The sequence below is a fragment of the Mercenaria mercenaria genome, chromosome 14 (assembly GCF_021730395.1).
Source record: "Mercenaria mercenaria strain notata chromosome 14, MADL_Memer_1, whole genome shotgun sequence".
In the NCBI taxonomy this organism is placed as follows: domain Eukaryota; kingdom Metazoa; phylum Mollusca; class Bivalvia; order Venerida; family Veneridae; genus Mercenaria; species Mercenaria mercenaria.
The window spans coordinates 50,761,406-50,778,803 of NC_069374.1; the positions used below are offsets into that span (position 1 = coordinate 50,761,406).

General features: G+C 33.7%; 1 protein-coding gene across 1 annotated transcript; it reads right to left on the reverse strand.

Moving 5' to 3' along the window:
- Window positions 1-5,792: 5,792 nt before the first annotated feature.
- On the reverse strand, window positions 5,793-13,863 carry LOC123527503 (cytidine deaminase-like). The gene is made up of 5 exons (XM_045306989.2): window positions 13,724-13,863; window positions 9,920-10,036; window positions 9,291-9,402; window positions 7,410-7,467; window positions 5,793-6,540 (listed from the first exon to the last, which is right to left on the reverse strand). The coding sequence occupies exons 1-5, from the start codon at window positions 13,731-13,733 to the stop codon at window positions 6,409-6,411; spliced, it is 429 nt and encodes a 142-aa protein (XP_045162924.2). The 5' UTR covers window positions 13,734-13,863; the 3' UTR covers window positions 5,793-6,408.
- Window positions 13,864-17,398: the final 3,535 nt, after the last annotated feature.

Here is a 17,398-nt window from a genome sequence, read left to right on the forward strand (position 1 = left end):
AGACTGACACACCCAACCCGCCGAGACTGACACACCCGACCCGCCGAGATTGACACACCCGACCCGCCGAGACTGATCGGAATAACACTTACCTGCTGATTGCACAATTGAACGTCATTGTAAATAAACCCGTGTGGTTCTCGCAGCTAAGTGCAACCGAATCGACGGCAAGGATACAGAAGCGGATGACTGGTGCGTTTACTAGACAGTATAGCTGGTGTTTTAGATATAGGGCACAGATTCACACGTTCAATCTCAAATAGGCTAGATGTTCCTACGACTTCTAAGAAATCGTCTCTATTTTATACTTGAATGTCCAATGTTAGGAAGTCGTAAAAATGAAAAGTATTTGTTTGTTTGCTTTACTTTCATTTATATATAATCTGTTGTCTTCACTTTTTCATGTATTTTAGGGCATCTATTAATGTCATATAAATCAATTTCACCAATACTAACAAATGATATTGTTTTGTACATTTTGATACAAATCTGAAAATATTTCGCCTAAATTTTGAAACCAGTTAAAAATAGTCAACTGATATTATTACACTATTACAAATGCCTAAAAATGGTGAAAAAGGATGACTGTGTATTTAGGTAATAAAATATTAAAGTGAGATTGAATTAAACGTATTGATTTGTTCAATAGAAGTTAAATTACAGGTATGATGCAATAATATAAAACCAATATATAATCATTTAGTTAAAAAATTGTTGCCATGGAATAGGATTATTTCCAGCTACATAACGGAAATCAGTGAACCAGCCTCTAGCTCTTTTGCCATAACTCTGCACCAGTGTTTCCTCGTCAGTAACTAACAAAGTCTCGGCATAAAAAAAGCTGTAGGACATATTTACTTAAGTCATATAATCTTTGAAGCCATCAAGCGGCTTTGAGTCAATCACTAAAATCTATTAGTAAGCTTATCTGGACGGATTAACGCTAATATACTGATTGCTCTAAAGTAAATTTAAAATACCATTTTAGAGTTTTAATTTAGCGTTGACTTTATGTCTTTTTACAATGCTTTCGAAAACGACTTGAATATTCATTCTACTGCCACTAGATGATTTTCAACGGTGAGTGCTGAAATTACCGCTGAAAGATTGTAGCGCTTCACTTGTCTCTATAATTCACTTTATTTAGATATGTAGGCAGATAATCGGTTTAGTATGTTCCCGCTAGAATTTCAGTTGTTCTCTCTCTTTAAATGTTTCAGATAAAACGGGAATGGATGTAGAAAGGTGTTAAGTAGCGAGCTTGGTATACACTTAAATCCATCTTAGTTGTAATTAGAATTACTCGTGTGTTAATTAATCAACACAAATATTTTACGGCCCCATTATAAGATAAGATAAGGTAAGGTAATCTAAGGTAAGGTAAGGTAAGATAGGCCTATTAATTATCATTGTGACATTTGCATGAATACAACATAAATACATAGCATATAATTGAAAATAATGCACCCGGGCCTATATGTCACCAGTATTATTAAATATTTATATACGAAATTCGTAAATAGTTCGTCTTATATATATACAGGAGTTAATGACGTACAGATCAGTAGCAAAACGTTAGCAGCTGTGGGATTTAACATACAAAATGAATTAGAAACGGTAAAGTTAAGCATATACAAACGGCTTTAAATGCACTATACGTCTATCTATAGATACAAGGGATTTAATTTACATGGCATGATTGTGATATGAGAAAAAGAGAAAAGAATGCAAGGAACAGGCCAAACATCAGTAATGCTTTAGAGCAGCAGCGGTACAAGAAAGTATGCATTTCTTTTTTTTTTCACGTAAACGAGATATTTCTTCTCTTCAAAAGTGCGCATACTAAACATTTTGCGAGTTTTCTTTGATATGTCGATAAAATATGTGAAAGTCCCTGGTTTACATGCATTTGACCGTTATCAAAGAAAGTATTTTCTCGCAGATCATTGTAAAGTTCGTATTGAAATAAGAAATGTTTCTCATCTTCTACTAAACTTGACGAACAAAGTTTACATAGTCTCCGACCAGTCTGCTCTCCAGCATACCTCCCCGTTTCAATTCTAACTGGTAAAATACCAGTTCTGAACTGACACAATAACGAGCGTTCATCCTTCATAAAATTCATCACAATATAGTCTTAAAATTTCAAGTTATTCTTAATTCTAACACGATCCGATTCATTTTCCTATTAAACAAAGAAGGCAGAAAACAGCGAATTATTATAGGCTACAACAAATCACTGTTCTGACGTCACAATTATTACGTCAAGGCGTCAAACGGCATAGCGGCGGGCTGGAAAACAAACCGATTGAAAACGGGCAAATATTTGATGAATTTCGTCTAGGAGGTACTTGAAAATCCTTGGTAACGTGTTAGAATCGAAATAATATATCTCATTTAGTGATTTACTCTTGAACAGATCACTGTTTGTCGTTCAGATGCGTATTATTATATCACTCGGGCTGCGCCCTCCTGATATAATTCCTTCGCATCTGAACTCCAAACAATGATTTATTCAACGATAAATCACTGGATGAGATATATTATTCCTTAAATATACGGTATGTTTTAAGTTTTGACGTCTTCAGACCAGATATTAGTGTAATGATTCGCTAGTAATCCATGGGCATGTGACAGATTTATAATTGTTTTATTATCGTAATTAGCCGATAATCCATGCAATTTTCACGTATAACTTTAAATGATTTCTTACGTTATTCTACTTTATTTTTTATTAATTTCTTCAAAAGAACGAAAGATGTTGGTGTCCGTAAGAATCATGCCTAATATCTTACCACACATTTATGACTTTTTAAATTGTGCAGACATAATACACCTTTGAAAGCGAAGCGGTCGCGCCCACAAAGTTTGGCTATTGACGTCTCCAGATACGAAGACCATCAAAATGAGAATGTTTTGAAAATATATAGAACTCATTCAACTAACATAACGTGAAACGGAACAACAATCAAGTTTACAACAGCTCATACATGTACTAGATAATTATAAAATACGTTCAAAGAATAATAAAATGTTATTAAAGATCACACTGTGGAACGAGGAACGAAATTGAAACGCTTTTTTAAAACAATGAAAAGAAACTGTCTGAACGCATTTATTAAAACAAACTGAAAACATATTTCGTACACGATTGATTAACATGAAAACAGTAAAACTACTCGAGAGTAGTTGAATATTTGTAAGTATATAATTAAAGTACAATGCTACATGTATAATTTTGATGAAATTATAGATACATGTACATTACGACAAAACAAAAACAAACAAATTAAATGCTGCAAAGCGAATAAAACATTGTAGACCAAGGTATTGTTATTATAACCCTTCTACATAACGACTAGTGAATATAGCTTACTGGGTCAGTCACACTACAACGGACAGCGTTAACGGACGCCCAACGTATAGAAAATTGCGGCAGAAAGTTGTCCGGTGATGAAAAGCTCTCGCGAACCGGACAAGTACAGAATAAGAAATGCACGAGTAACGGACAAAACACGTACCATCGCATTGCTACCATACATCTAACGGACAATTTTTTCCGATAGTGTACACTCAAAACCTTTCACCGGATGGATCGAACATATCCAGACAAGGAGCGCATGCGCTGCTTCGGAAACGTAAAAGAAACGCATGTGAACGGCGTTTAATGCATCGACAATTTGGTTAGTCCTCGGACGTCCGTTAACGCTATACGGTGTAGTGGGACTGAGACAATGTCAAATGTGTGCGTTACAGGAATTAACTACATAATAAAAGTATGCATGAAGCCAAAACAAAATTCAGTCCTTACAATTCGAAGCTCCGCACTATTTTTTTTTAAATTTTTTAGCTGTTTTGATGTCCGCATGAATAAATTCGAAAAGCCCATTTTTTGTATTACAGCCATAATCATCGGACGAAAAATAATATTAACAAGAAAATAAATTGTAGCACTTACATGTTTTGTTCGAATAAATAAAAAAATGATAAAATAGGTTCATCTGTTTTAGGATGTCTCGGCTATACCAGTAAAATTGCTTAGGTTATTAGATAGTCGAATAACATATCATAAACAAAACCTAACAATGGGGAATAACATGATTACTTTAGCAATTATATATGATAATGTTTTGGAACATCTCGCTTCGAGTTCGGGATTCAAAACTAAAATGGTGCTTTAATTTTAGTATTGAAGTGAAAAAAGGAAAATGAAAGAAACCTGTCAAAATGCTGACTAACATGAACCATGGTATCAGTAACACAGTCTGGGGTCTAAACATTCAAAAGATATTTGAATAACAACACTTTAAATGACCCATTATGAATAAATAATGCAACAAGCAAATTCGATGAATTGGTATCCCCCGCCGAACGGGTTTGTGGTGAGGAATGGCAAAAAGATATTTCCGGCAAAAAGTTAAGGATGTTAATAAGAAGCAAATAATTTCATTAGTCAAAATCAAGTTAACAGAAAACAAATGTTTAATTAAAGAGTACATAATAAATGTATGATACTTTGATCCTGACTAAAGAATTTATTTTGAATGGGATATGCTTACTGTAATAAGCTTAGCTTTTAAAATTAAATGCAGTTAATTGAAATGTGAGCTTGAAGTTTAACTGGAACGAAATATTGTCTTTGAGTGGTTTGGCACCAGGTTGTTGCTGTTTAACATGTACATTTGAACTTAAAAGAACAGATGTCCTTAAGAGAACACAGGTAAGATATCTTGAACATGGCTGAGGGCAAGGTTTGTGCAGTCATAACTTAACATGTTGAAGGTTTGAACATTTAAAAAAAAGAAAAAGGAATGGAAATATATATATGTATAATTATATAGATTTATGTATATATTTATTTTTTATGGGGTGGGGGTGCAGGGGAACGGGAGAGGAAACAAAATTTCACATGTTGATTATAAATATTGATTGAAAATTAAAAATGGAAAAAAAAGGGTAAAAGGGTGAAGTTGTTGGGGGGGGGGGGGGAATGCAGAGGATGCATGATCATGGTGGGCATGACTGGGTGGAGAAGTGAGGTGGGGGAATGGTACAACTTGGAAGGTTAAAAAAAAATCTAAAAATAAGAAATGAAAAAAAAAAAAAATTTTTTTTTTTGGTGGGGGGGAGGGGTGTTGGGAGGGGGGGGGTGTGACCAAGGCAAGTGGGTGACCAGGTGTGGGTGCGCAACTTCACATGTTTATATGAATTTCACAGAAAAGAATGAAAGAAATTTACTAAAATTCTGCCAAATGGTAAGTTTGTTATGTACAAATATGTGGATTTTAGACAATTAAGGCAATAACTCTGAAGTTACAAAAGAAATCCGTACAAATTGTCTGTGCACAACCCACATTATAGAGCTCTAAATTCTGTTAAAGTTTCATAGTTCTAGGTCAAATATATCAAAAGTTATGATGCAGAAATTGCCATATCTATAGATCTATAGTACCCTATATAGTTAACACTAGACACTTCTAAGGGCCATAACTCTGGTGTTACTTGGGAAATCTGTCTGAAACTTGATGGGCCCCATAACCTCATAGTGGTGAACATGTATATGAAGTTTGTTTGAAAAAAATCTAAAAAAAAAATTTATTTTTTTTGGGGGGTGGGGGGGGGGGGGGTGTCGGGGGGTAGGGGGAGGTGTGTGATCAAGGTAAGGGGTGACCAGGTGTGGGTACACAACTTCACATGTTTACAATAAATGTTCATGGAAAAGAATGAAAGAAATTTAAATGAAATTCTACCAAATGGTAAGTTTGTTATGTAACAAATATGTGGATTTTATACAATTAAAGGGCAATAACTCTTAATCTACAAATAAATCCGAATAAAATTGTGTGTACACAACCACATTATGGTGATCTAAATTCTGATTAAGTTACATAGTTGTAGGTCAAATATATCAAAAGTTATGATGCAGAAATTGCCATATTTATAGTACCCTATATAGTTAACACTAGAAACTTCTAAGGGCCATAACTCTGGTTACTTGGGCAATCTGACTGAAACTTGACGGGCCGCAAGAACTCATAGTGGTGAGCATGTATATGAAATTTCAAAATAAATATTCCCAACCATTTCCTAGATATGGCTCCGGACGGACGGACGGGCGGACGGAAAGACGGACGGACGGAAGGACGGACGGAAGGACGGACGGACGGACAACGCCAAAACTATATCCCCCCGACTTTCGTCGGGGGATAATAACGGAAAACAGACTAGCATCAATAAAAATTAGATATAAACCTGATTGTTATAAACTTGATTGTCTGAAATCTATTAAGAACAAATGCTATTTTCTTTTAGCTGATATGCATGTAGTTCTTTAAATGTGTTGATATAATAATCACATGGTTCTTCAATGTTGCCGAAGACTGCCGAACTATGACGATAATTGCCAATCTACGCCGATTGACTTATTCGTTCTTCTTCAAGGCTATCAGCTACAAAACAAAGGGGTAAGAGATCTCCTGTCTTCATTTGTTTATAAGAGAGATCCGGCTTTGTCATAAAAACATCCCAGTTTACACCGAACTGCAATAGAACAAAAACATTTAGCATTTTCAAGAAATTAAATTGGAGCAATTTATATTATTTGTGGCTCTTGTTCGTTTATTGCGATTTTTATTATTATTATATTATTATAATACCCGAGCTATCATTGCAAGTTCATAACCCTCCTCTCTTATTCATGTGTAGAAAATATCCGTTACTTTTAGAAATCACGTCAGTATCGGCTAACATGCACGGCACATAAGCAAAAAACAGCCGTGACATTAATAAAATGTTGTTTAACATGACTTGATCCTTATATTAAGGTACATGTAATGGAGACGCAATAACAATCTGCAATTTTCGTGATATTACCTATGTTCCGTATGCGATTTCGGCATCCTTCGGCAACCTTCGGCTGTTACAAAACATGATTTTTCCTAATAACCGAAGAATGCCGAAATCGCTTACGGAGAAATACGTAAATGAACGAAAATTGCCGATTGTCATTCCGGGTCACTACCTTAAACAAGCAACAGTACATAATCATATTACACTAATATTCATAATGTTTTGTCGGACCCTTTGTTTTGAAGAAAATTTAGCTAACTTATGTTGCAAGTTCAATCAACGGAGAATTTGTCCAACAAAGTTTTACGTCGATGCCAATAAGACATTTTTATTTCATTTACGGCTGACATATCGAGGGCTCAGAGCGAAACTAGTCTATCTGCTTCTATTTCTATATACACTTAGACTAGTTTCGCTCTGAGCCCTCGATATGTGCAGTAATATTTCGTGGGTAACAGCCGTGAATTGTTTGCACTATTCAATTTTTTAGTAAAACAGAATACAAAAAACATTCTCTAGGCAGTGATTATACATGTGTAATATACAAAGGCTTAAGGTACCTCGACTAAAAACTGTCTGCAGGCGCCACACGGTGTTATAATAGAATTTGACAGGTCACTGAAACGCAAAACGAACACGTTATATTACTCTATATCGTTCACAGATTACAAGAAACCAACAAATAAACTGTGTATATAACATTATTAATAATTCGGCCAAAGTTTGAACAAAAATATAAGCATTGAGACATTTAACAGATGATCATTTTCAAACCAACCAACCCACTGCATGTTGTGACGTAACTATCATGACAGATGACAGCATATTTGTAGAATAAATTAGGACGAAGTCTGGATAAGGTAACATGTCGCTCTTTTCGGAAAACATAAAATGCAAAGCAGTTTGTGACAAATAAAGCAACACTAGTTACTATTCAGCTCTTGTATAAATACATGTATATCGTAACATACAAAGTAGATTAAGGCCAAACATAGGAACGCCGGTGTAATGAAGTATTTCGACCCCCATAGAATAATGACCCCCCGGTCATTATTCTATAGAAAAAGTGACCCCCCGGTCATAGTATTATGACCTCCAGATCATAGTACTATGACTCCCCCACGTGAAGTAAACTGAACCTCACGAAGAATATTGACTCCCATAAAAAAACGACCCCCGGTCATTTGGTCAAATTTAGTGATAATTCATGTATCTAAGGCCTAATTGTTGCATTTTATGCCCCAACTCGGGGGAGGGGGCATATAGATTTGCCCTTGTCCGTCCGTCCGTCCTTCCGTTTGACCATTAGCCCCAGATACCATCACTTGACACAGAAATCAGAGCATTCCGCAACGGGAAAAGGGATTCTATTTTTTAAGACGCTGTATCTTGGTGTATACATTTTTTTCAGGAAAATAACAATTCACAATACGTTCACAAAACACACCAGTGTCAATAATTCTCTGCAAACTTCGGTATGAAGTAATTCTTCAGAAGTAAACTGCACAAGAAACTGCTAGCATAGAACTTAGTATTAATAGAAGTTGCAATACTTAGCAGTGGCAGTAAAGTACGGTAGCGGCAACAATAGAAAGTAGTAGTAGTAGTAGTAGTAGTAGTAGTAGTAGTAGTGGCAGTGGTAGTGGCAGTTGCAGTAGCAGCAGCAGCAGCAGCAGCAGCAGCAGCAGCAGAGGAATAAGTGACAGCAACAACAGCAGCAGGAGAAGAAGAGGTAGATGTACAAGACGTATTAGTGGAAGCAGGTATAGTAGTATCAGTAGCAGCAGTTGTAGTAGTAGTAGTAGTTGAAGTAGTAGTAGTAGTAGTAGAAGAAGAAGAAGTACATGTAGTAATAGGAATAGAAGTAGCGGCACCAGTAGTAGTAGTACAATCAAAATGTTAACTATTGGCAATGGAGGGTATTTGAGTTGTAGATCTAGTAAAATTGTCCGTTAGGTTTGGTGGGGATCACTTTTTAATAGATATTATCGTCGAAAGTCTTTTTAGGAGCCGGTGTTTTACACGGAAAGAGTAACTTTTTTAAATAGAATAATGTCCGGGAATCGATAATGTATGAGAGTTCGAATGTAGTAATTTCGGCAGTGAGTATTTTACATGGAAGGAGTCACTTTTTCTATAGAATAATAACCGGGGTCGTTATTCTATGAGATTCGAAGGGAGTCATCTTTAGGGAGTCTGTATTTTACTTGGAGGGGTCAGTTTTTCTATAGAATAATGACCGGGGGTCGTTATTCTATAGAGTTTTCAAAGGGAGTCAGTTTTTTATAAGGGGGGTCAATATTTTACAGGAAAGGAGTCACATTTTCTATAGAATAATGACCGGGGGGTCGTTATTCTATGGGGGTCGAAATACTTCATTACACCGGCCACTCTCAGCAGTTCTTGTATATATAATTGCACAATTATCGTAACATTTGTACCTCGCAATGGCAATGGCCTTGAACTTCCTGTGTCCTTCCGAAACAGCTTTAACTAACGCCGTTCTTTCAGCGCAAATTGTCAATCCATATGATGCATTTTCTACATTACAACCTGAAATTAAAACGGTCACACTTTAATGTCGTCAGTATTTCCCTTAAGGAGAACACGATATAACCAGCCGAAACAAGTCAATAGGGTCAATTTCAAATAATAATTTCCACGCTCTTCTTAACACTACATATAATACATCACAGGCAAGTGTTTAAAACAAGTGACGATGTACGTTCTTTTTTTTTTCAGCCACAAGGTCACTGTAATCTAGTCTCTTCACCTAATGACGCTAATGCAATTTTTACATAAAGTGTTGAAACCGTTAACACGATATTATGTAAAACACACTCTCTCTCAACATCTTATAATTCTTGATCTATTTGACTCCAAACTGCGGATCATCTTCTGACTATACAAATAGGATCAGTCTGTGCAATCTGAAGGCCAAACTGTTAAATAATTGATCTTAACTAGGTGCTCTAAAGCCCATGGAAGATTTCCCCGCCAGTGTCTAATAGTTAGATTTTATAAACATGATAAAAAGACAACAAATTAATCCAACATACATTCGGCATACCTTTAATTACAGTACCATCCTGACAGAGTAGCGCCGCCCCGACCCTAAATTTGCTGTAACAGGAGTAAGAATTCTTCTTGGCCTCATGACTTGCTTTTACTAGGTCGTCTATTTGTTCTAAAATTAAAATAAAGTTATAAATTATCATCACAAAAACACACTAAAAAAAAGAAGAAAAAAAACAACAACAACAGAATAAGTATGGTGTATAACACACCAGCTGCCCTAAAAGAAAAGAAAAAAACACTGAGGCTAAAACGTCACGTGATAAGTACAAAGCAGGTCTAATGTGCACGCCTATGACTCAGGAGAATTATAAGATACAACTGGCGGGCGACCGAATGGTTTAACTAGCTGATTTCGAACCAAAACCCAGTCATCGTCGTGGTTCGAAACATGTCTTGTACTGTATTATATTTTATTTTGAGTATTTTTTTCTGTTCTTTTCTAATCTTTTCCTACAACATCAACATTCGTGTCAACTGAATTGGTTTTAATATGATATATGGGATATTTGATGCATTGTACCGGGTCGCACCAGTTGAAATGGACTCATGTCTGGTGATTTTTTTTATCAATTTAAGATAAATATTTTAACATGAGAAATCGCTAGTCAGAGTTTTTAAATTGTTAAAAAGTTTTTATGACACCGGCGAATATTTCATGGCGTGATTTTCTTTTTCGAAGAGTAGCTATTGTTTTTCGTGCATGAAAATTTATCTGATTTCATGATATTTAAAGTTATCATGAAAAGCACATTATTTTTCGAGAAAGAAATCATGAAAAATTTTCTTTCATGGTGTCTGCTCAGAGCACTAACTACTATAAAGATATTTAACTAGATTGTTTGATATATTTCTGCATTTTCAATTATTTCTTCTTCTTTTTGTTTCCTGTCTTTCTTTTCTTGCTGTGCGTTTTTTCTGTTTTTTTCTTTCTGTTGTTGCTTTTCTGTTGTTATTTTTCTGTTGCTTTTTTTTCTGTACTTTTATACTGCTTTTGTCTGTTTTCTTTTCTCCCTTTCTTTAAAGAAATGATTAATTATCTATTGGTTGTCTTCATTTCCTCGTTATTTGTTATAGAGACTACGTGTTAAGTGTTTTACGCCGCCATCGTATACTCATAAAGTATCCGAAAATTTAATTATACTGATTTATGATTTTACTTATGTATTTTAGGTTGCTATTTGTTTCAAAACTTTCCACTAGAAGCATACCTTTTGACAGTACCGAGAACCCTTTTTTTTTTTATAAATCTCATGATAAAATTGTACTTGAAATTATATACCATTTCAAGATCACCTTATCGTAAAGCAATCGAAAATGTACTACTCAATGGATTTTAGTCTGGTCGAGAAAAAAAAAAAAGGAAAAAACCCTTTGACTTGGACAGAAAAAAAAAAAAAATTGAATGTAAAACAGTCATTGAAAGATAAAATGTTAATCCCTTTGGCAAATTTGTTTCCTTAAAGAAAGACATGCACTTTTATGAAACAAATCAAGTCAAACTGCTCCAGTTAAAGCGCTATTTTTTACTTATTTAATAGTTTTAAATTCATTTCCATTGGGGAAAACATCATAGAAGATTGGCTTATCAGAATACTACTAAATGACAAAAGTAGGACTCAGATTGTTTACATTTTGGGTCAAAATAAACAAATCGAAAACAGCCATGCAACGAAACGATAACTGAATGAGACTAATGCCAGGCAACTGTTAATTAGACTGAACAAAACTTTGATAAAAACGATGCCATTCTTGAATACCCGGCTATCTTATCAAAGTTTCATAATGTTTTCTCTTTTATTTTTAATTTTATGTCGGGACAAAAAGAACAATTATAATAGAGTAAAATTTACGTGGTATAAAATACTACTTTAAATTTTTGGGTTTGATGAAATCATTAAGGGGGTACTAAAAATTTTGGGATTCAGTAATATTTCCCTTTTAGACAAAGTTTTCCAAAAATGATAAAAATTATCAAATAAAAAAGATTTTACAAGAAAAAATATATTTTAAAGTTTATAAAAAAAATATATTAAAAACACTTTCAAATAAAGTTTTAGACCCCTCGCGTTCACGAACAAAATGAAATGAACATAGTATCAAATTTTAAAAAAAAAAAAGTTTAATTGCGAAAAAATTTGAAAAGGCATAAAAAATTGTATCATTTTAAATTTTCTTTAATCTTTTAAAAAACTTAACTGCAAGGACCTTGTTTAACAATTTTTTGGGTTTTGATACCTCTTTCGCTATAAAATTATATTCCAAAAAGGAAAAATTTGGAATTTTTTGTATCAATTTTTAATAATTACTCGCACTGTTAGGGCTTTATATATCAATGCAAAAATAAATTAAAGATGAGAATGGGTAAAAATGGTTTTAAAACTGCAAACAATAGACTCAAAGTAAAATTTATTGTTAGTGATGTGACTTGATTCGCAAAAACCTACGAACGACTATCACGTTTTAAGTAAACCCGAAGGAAGTTTCCAGTTTCAGAAAAAAAGTAAAAAAAAAAAAATCTGCTCCCCCCATAAACTTTAAGTTTACACTTTTTGTGCAAAGTGGCAAGCGCAAATGAAATAAAAAAAAAAGGTGTAAATTTCAATTTAATCCGAATAAGTATTCAAGCATACCTTACATCACTAAATTGTAGACTTAATTGGGTTTTTAAAAAATAATTTATAGCAATAAATAGTCCATATAAGACCGTTCAAAAAATAAAGATAAGTGTTAGATATTACTTTTTAGGGTAGTTTAATCTGAGTAAATGCTAAACATTTTTGTACATTAAGTTTTTTTTTAAAGCGACTTTTTCCCCACATTGCAACGTTTTGTTCCTCAAAATCCAGACTCACCGTCTAAAATTTTTTAACGTGTCATTTTTGAAAGGTATCAAAAAATAAATAAAAAAAATAAATAAAAAAATATTAAAGGGAAGAAATCTTTTGTAACTTTTTTCACCCTCCCCGCTTATTTTCTAAAAAAAAAAAGAAAAAGCCTCTTTCAATATGTGCGCATACCCTTTATATTAAAAGAATGTTCCCTGAAAATGTCCTAAGAAAGAAAACATGTAACATTGGTCACACGGCCGAAAAGCAGAACATGGGGGCCAGCAGGCTAAATTTAAACATAAGGGAGAAAAATTCTTTTATAATGTCCCAACATCTGACACTTACTGCACTTCTTTACCTTTTTTTCAGTGTCATATTACACCTACCCAATTAAATAAAACTGGAAAAAAAAACATTAAAGAGGACTTTAAAACTTTAAGGCAGGGACCCCCTGTTTGTTGAACGGTTGTGGGATTTGACCAAATTTCTAAATCTTGGTCAATAATTTTTAATTAAATCGGGAATCAACCTTAAACTTGAGGAAGAAAAATAGCTTTATAAACATGATTTTTATAAAATAAAAAGCGGGCATAAAGGTCATATTTCCATGTTTAAAAAATTTCCCTTTTCATAAAATAACCGACCTTATATTATTTTGTTTATAGAAAAATTTGCCCCTACACTTAAGTTGCATAACATTTAAACGTTAATTTAAAGTTTTTTAATTTTTCGTATTGGAAAAATATATAAATATGACTTTAAATTTTTTGAAAAAACAAATGCACTGCGTGTCGAAATAGTTTGTTCGAAAGGGAATTTAAAAATTATATAATCCATAAAAACGATGAAATTTAAAATTTTAAATAAAAAAACAATCAAGTCGAAATACTTTAAAATTAAAGTAGACACATTCGGGTTTTGAAAATTTTTTTTATTCTTTTCGAGAATAGAAAGAAAATCTACTTTACCTTGATTCATACCGTAGCTTCAGTAGGAGAAAATCCACAACACTGTTCTCTGTATTCCGGCAGTATGACTTCTGGTTTACGCATTTGGTAATGTTGCGTAAATGTAAACAAAAATATTTCATTTCGGTTCAGTCGTTCACAAAAAAATAACAAATTTGGGCTTCGATTTTTTTAACAATTGTGGTTCTTTCCCCACGCGGTTATTTACTGACACGTGAGACTTTTCATGTCAAGGGCAAACTTCCCGTTTAAAAAAAAAAAGGATATACAAAAAAAACGTTAGGGGTTTTATTACTTAAAACAAATTTTAGTCCTATTTTTACTAAAAAAATGAAAAAAAAGGAGAGGTTTATACTTAAAATACACTTACTTTACTAACAATACTATATTTGACATTGGTACTAAACGTAGTTCAATAATTTAAAAGGCTGTTGAATTTACTGTGCACATTATATAAGGTTTTTCTTTCGTACGTCTTTTCTACTTTACTTTAAACCCTACCGTTCGTAATTTGTATTACATGTGTAGCTACTTTTATTTTATTAATTTTTTTCAAATAATAGAGCGAGGAATTTCCCTTTAGCTAGAGTCACAAGTTCAGTTTTGTATGTAAGCAGGTTTCCATAAACTATCACGACAAATGTTTTCAAACTTCACAATTTTTTTTGGGCATCATGCGAGATCCCAAAAGAAAAGTTGTATAACTTTATTATTAAAAGGGCCATTTGACTAAAATTTAGGTTTAATTTTGTATGGGGGAAATTTTTCCCAAAAAAAAAACCGGGGCCAAATGATTCAAACTCCACGTGTTTTTAGCATGTGAGATGAGTTATGTGGTAATTTAATAACGTAGCTTACAATTCTCAAATTTATACCCCTTTTTTAACGCCTGGGGCGGGGCGTGGTTCCCCCGTGACTTTTTTGATAAACGAATTGTGTCTGAAATCATTAGCCCTTCACCCTGTTTCATGTGGGAATTGGCATTTTACTTGCGGAACAGGTTTGTACTGGTAAGAATCCAGGAACACTGGTTAGGTTAAACTGCCCGCCTTTCATAACTGAAATACTTTTTAAAAAAGGCTTTAAAACCCCAAAACAAACAAAAAAAACTACCTTTTAAACAATGAAATGATCTCATAGAGTGGCAACTTTTATAAAGTTTCATTACTGAACTTCTATTTTATCCACAAAACGCCCCCTTTTTAATTTATTTCACTTTCATTTAAGAAAGTGTTGGGTAGCATGGCTTCGACACTGAAATAACTTACTTTCTGTTACCTCCGGTAATTGTTAAAGCATTCCATGAAATAAAAAAATTTCACCTTTGAATAAATACTTAAAATTATTTACAGGATAGTAGTTAAATTTAAGGCGGCAGTCAAAAATAACAACCGTTCTGCTTGTTGTTTCGGCATGTATACATTTTTCCTTTTAGACAACAAATGTAACACTAATAGCTCTCACCCCTGTAATGGTCGGACTAAAGAAATCGCTAGTGATACGTGAGAATCTGACCAAAATCGAATTCAGACATACAAAAAAGCACTAAAGAAAACCCAAAAATAAACGGGAAATAAATTATGGGACTCCACTACATCAGTTTAAAAATAAAACCCGTGTATAATTTTACTTACGAACCCCCGAAATGAAATGCGCTATTACATCGCTTTGCATTTGACCGAAAAAAATTTTTAAAAATAAGAAAATTTTAAAAAACGATCTCGTCAGCATTTCAACATCAACATAATACTGAGCCGTGCCATGAGCAAACCAACATAGGGGGGTTTTTGCGCCCACGGATCCAGCCCAGCCGCGCACCCGCGCATTTGGGTCGGACCATGCTGTTTTTTTTTTAAAGCCTACTGAAATTAGAGAAACCGTTAGCGAACAGCAGGGACCTGACCAGCTGCGCGGAGCGCGGGGGGGGCGGTCTGGATCCTGCGGTCGAAAACCCATATTTGGTTTTTCATGGCGGGCCCAAATTTATGTTATTTTGTTGGTCTGTACAAAAAAAACATGACAAACATTTTGACATTTTTTCGACTACTTCTATGATAATTTTTTCGCCTTTTCTTTGGGGGAAACCGAAGCCATTTTACTATAGAACGTTTAACCTTTTCAGTAAAATTCTCTTTTTTTTTTTTGCAAAAAACCAAGAATCAAGCTACTAACATAACATTATTTGACTGTAGGCAAGGTTTTCAGAAAACTTGTGAGACATTTGCTTTGTTTATCATATTAAATTTTCTATGACGTTTCAAGATAATACTTTACCATGGACAAGATAATTTGGAATTTTGAAAGATATTGTTTTTTGAAACCAAAGGGTCGTCTTGTAGGAAAAAGGAACTAGACATACGGCATATCATCACATACCCTTGAATTTTGAAGTAAAGCTTTCTTGCAAAAAAAAAGGGGCCAAAATACCATACCGACAACAACAATTTTGAAAAATACTTTATATAATAGTCATTGTTCGACATAAAACATTAGTCATGAAAGCTGTATTTTTTTTGTTAAGTCAATCAGGTCAAATATTTCAATATACCACACTTGAGAATAAATTTATTTACAACAGTTTTTACTAATCAACTTTTCAGTAAATTGCCCAATACTAATCCAAATTTAAAAAACAAACATGTGCAGGTTTTGGACAAACGTTTTTTGCATACCAGTGGGACCCCGGGTATTTTTAAACTGCTGAAAAAACCCATTTTCCCCCCGGGGGTGAAGATACTCTCGGCAAAAAACCCGACGTTTCGAACTAATTATATAATAGAAGATTTAGAGGTATTTAATATTTCATTTCAAAAAAAAAAAAAAAAAAAAAAAAAAAAAAAAAAATTAAAAAAAAACGGAATAAAAACCCAAATCCCTTGACATTTTCCTTTTTGTTCCGATAGATATTTCTCCCGATCCCAAAAAAACACTTTTTTTTATAAAAAAAAAATTAAAAACGTTACCTGAAACTGAAAAACAAAAACAACAACATTATTATTGTCTTTGTAAATCATGACTTTTTTTTTCCTGTTTAGGGACGTTTTTTTTTCCCGGTTTCTTTAAATAAATGCTGTAAAAATAGTCAAAAAGCAAAACCTTTCGATTGCTTTTTTTTTTTATATTCTTGCAACGGTATGAAAAGAAAAAATACTGTTAGGTTTAGGTAGGGGGGAAAATGTCGGGCTCTTGGTAAATTTTTTAAGGGGGTAACGGGGCTCCGCCGAGTTCCCCCTAAGCAATTACCCATTCCCCGGGAAAATTTCCCCTCTGCACCTAAAACCCACGAAAAAACTTATATTCCCCAAATCGTACAGAAATTCAATTTATCATTTTTAAAGGTTGGGTTCGAACCCCACATTAAGGCAGACAAAACAATTAAACATTGTTTATGCGATTTAGAAAAATAAACTGCTAATGCTACTTTAAACGACATCTTTTTTAATTTTTTCTGTCACAAAAAAAAAAAAAAAAAGTGTAGACTATTATATGTCACGATTTTCATTTTTAATTTTTTTTTTTTAACAGACAAAACTTTTACAAAGATACGACTGTCCATTGGAATAATTATAGGTTAATAAGAGTAAACTTGTATTTGGCCTGAATTATAAGGGGAAAAAACATTAAGACTCAGTATTTCGGAGCGACGTCCCCGATTTTCTATGGGACATATAGAAT